This window comes from Equus quagga, chromosome 5, assembly GCF_021613505.1.
Source record: "Equus quagga isolate Etosha38 chromosome 5, UCLA_HA_Equagga_1.0, whole genome shotgun sequence".
Lineage (NCBI taxonomy): Eukaryota > Metazoa > Chordata > Mammalia > Perissodactyla > Equidae > Equus > Equus quagga.
In genome coordinates, this window is record NC_060271.1 from 29247611 (window position 1) to 29250783 (window position 3173).

The window sequence follows — 3173 nt, forward strand, 5'->3', positions numbered from 1 at the left end:
CTACAGCTGTGTACCCACTCCCATGACACACCCACACTTAACCAATCTGCTGGAACATAGGCAGACAGCCACATTACTACAGGCATGCAAATGTGCAGTACACACCAAGGCATAGGCGTGGCATGGACACCATCACATGCATGTGAACTGGAGAGGGACTCACCCACACTGTCACCAGAAACCACTGGTCCACACAGGTATGCATGTGCCAGCCATATATCCATACACATGCACTATCACACACACATGCGCCACGCAGAACAGCTTGACCCACCTGCCCACAGGAGCACGGCCTCAGCACAGTCACAACTATCGGCCTTGCTCAAAGCAGGGACTCAAGATGCCCAGACCACACCAAACAGACACGGTGCTAATGGAATGGGACATTTAATTGTCTCTAGGGTGGTCCCAGGTTGGGGATTGCGGGGCCTTTGGCAGAGCCCTGGCTAATGGAACCAACATAGGTGCCCATCAGCCAGTGTCAGGCAGGGTGGCAGCCCCAGGGCCTGGCTGAGGACAGCCAGCACTTGGGCTGTTGCTTAAGACAATTTCTGAGACTAGTGGGTAAGGAATGTGGCCTTTGAATGGGGAGAGGGGGCAACAGGGGAGGAGAAGGGGCTTGGGTTAGGGGAGGGGCTCCAAGGCCAGAAGGTTAGGAATAACAGGGAATTGGTCACAGGGTCCTTCGTGGCTGGGCGGGTGATGCCTGGGGGGAATGTGGTGATGGAGTCGAGGGGGCCAGCTTGGCTTAGGCCAGTTTCAGGAACTCCTGCAGGGTGTTTTGCTCCACAGCCTCCACGAAGAGCTCATAGTCCTGGGGGAGGGAGGCAAGAGGTGGTCACCTGAGTGCTGGTGCTTTGTCTCAGGTGTGACTCTGGCTGGGGTCCTCCTACAACACTCCCCCACCCCCAACCCCTGGGCCCATACCCCACAGTACTGGTCCCCGTTGACAATCTGGGGTGGGGTGGCCTTAGGGTTGCCTGCCAAGGCTCGCATCTCATCCCGCAGGGCGTTGTCCTGAGAGATGTCCACTAGCTGGTACTGGATGCGCTTCCCATCCAGGATGCGTGTCACCTCGCTCTGCTGGGACTTGATCTGGGGGCAGAGGGCAGGCAGGGGTTAGCAAGCATGCTGGAGGACTTATGGGGGGAACCCTAGGCAGAGAGAAAAGGGCTGTGGCCAGGAGCTTTTGTCCCTTGTCCCCCTCCACACCCTGGGGGAGGTTCTGGCCACTAGGAGTTGGGAGGATGAGTCAGGCTTTCGGTGGTGCAGGATGAGAGTGGGACCACCAACCATGGGGGAGAGGAGTCAGAATGAAGGGAAGTGGGATAAAGTTCAGCATGGGGAGAGCCAGGAGCTCAGCGAAGGAAAAGCAGGGCAGGCCTGGGTGGAGGCTGGTAGGGGGCCACCCCCGCCCCAGGTTCAGTACACACACGGTGGAGGAGAGACAGGCCGTGGTCAGGGTCAGCTGGTAGTGGGGGTGCAGAGAATGGATGTCCGGGTGACGGAGGATGGGCGTGGGCATCCCGTGGGCGCGCTGATGCTGCTGAGGACCCAGGATGCCCAGTGAAGGGGTTCAGGATGGGGATGTGAAGCCCACCCTTGGACCCCACCCAAGAGGCCGTGCCCACCTCGTCGCCCCCCTCGCCCCGCCCTCGCCCTCGCCCTCGCCCTGGGGGCGGGTCCCGGGCAACGGGTCCGGAGCACCGGGACTCGGCTGCCCGCGCTCTCCGGCAGCGCGGGCCCCGGGCGCGCACTCACTTCGCGGGAGCCGGTGACCGACGTGCTGTAGACGCGCAGGCCGCTCATGCTGCGGGTGGACAGACGGGCCGATAGGCGGACGGGAGGCGGGAGCGGCAGCTGTACGGCCTGGAGACGACGCCGCCGCGCTCGGGAGCGGTTTCCTTCCTGCTCAGCCCGCGAGTCACTGCTCTCGGGACCAATGGGCGGCGCGGGCAGGCGCGCGGCCGGGGCGTGGCTTGAGCGACCCCGCCCAGCGCGCCACCGACCCCCTCCCGCTCAGGGGCCGGACGGGCCCAGGACCCCAGTCCCTCGCAGTACCTCCCCCTTCGGCCCTCCCCCGATCTGGGGCTCACACTTTGAGGCTGCCGAGAGACCCCGTGGCGGGAAAGGCCGGGAGGGCAGGGGCGAAGGTTTGGCAAAAGCCTGCTCCTCAGCCTCGCCCGGGTTTGCTGCACTCCACTACCCACCTCGGAGCCACGAGAGCACGTAGCACAGCTTGGCTTTGAAGGCTTATGCTGTTTCCAAACCTGAAGTTCCCAAGCTAGCGAACCTCGCTCCACGGAACCCCTCCCCACACCCTCGGGGGACACCCACACATGGCTAACTCCACAGGACAGGAGGCACACCAAAACAGGAACAGCCCCGCTTAAGAGATTTTCCCCACACTTCCTCTCCACTCAAATAGGCAGGTTTAGACAAGAAAGAGTGGTGGCTGAAGACAGGGCCACACCCTCAAGGAGCCAGATGGAGGCAAGGTTAAGAGGCTACTAGCTCTGCAAAGGGTGGGTGCAGAGGTTGGTGTCAGGACTCCTGGGAGCCTGGGCCCTTGCTAAAGATCCACAGCAGCTGGTCTTGGAGTGGCCCCAGCTCAGTTCCAACTCCCTGATGCAGATGGCACTTCAAAACTGCTCCTACTCCCAGCAAAAACTCAGGGGGGTTGGAGGGAGCAGACTCCAGCAACCAGCTCAGCTTTAGAGACTCAGCTCTCTGTCTTGGGTTGGATATGACACCCCTCGGAAGTCCCCCCAGGTCCAGGGCTCAGAGAGTAGTCCAGGAAGACAGCCCTAGCTCCCTGGGGCAAACAGTGCCCTGCAGTGCTTGGGGAAGCCACTTCTTCACAGCAATCCAGAGGCAGCAGACTTCCTCTCTCAGAGGATTACTGAAACTCCTTCCAATGACAAACTTGCTCTATGACTCAGGGCAGTTTCGCCCAATAGACAGCGGTGTGGGAAGAGATCTTATTTGTCCTCATAGAATGAGAGGGGAGCGGAAGTGGTAGAGATGTAGACGTGAGGCTGGACCTGCGAAAGGTCCCTTCTTGCAGCTCTCTGGGGAACTTGGCTAAACACCCAGGGTTTTGGCTCCAACAAGCCAAAATGAGGGGTGGAGTAGGGGATGGTGGTGATGGAAAGCAATGGAAAACTAAGGAG

The 3173-nt window shown here is 60.7% G+C and overlaps 1 protein-coding gene across 1 annotated transcript; it reads right to left on the minus strand.

Annotated features, from left to right (window-relative positions):
* Nucleotides 1-371: 371 nt before the first annotated feature.
* SH3BGRL3 (SH3 domain binding glutamate rich protein like 3) lies at nucleotides 372-1922 on the minus strand. Its single transcript, XM_046662017.1, has 3 exons — nucleotides 1762-1922; nucleotides 928-1095; nucleotides 372-814 (listed from the first exon to the last, which is right to left on the minus strand). Exons 1-3 carry the CDS (start codon nucleotides 1807-1809, stop codon nucleotides 749-751), a joined length of 282 nt encoding a protein of 93 aa, XP_046517973.1. The 5' UTR covers nucleotides 1810-1922; the 3' UTR covers nucleotides 372-748.
* Nucleotides 1923-3173: the final 1251 nt, after the last annotated feature.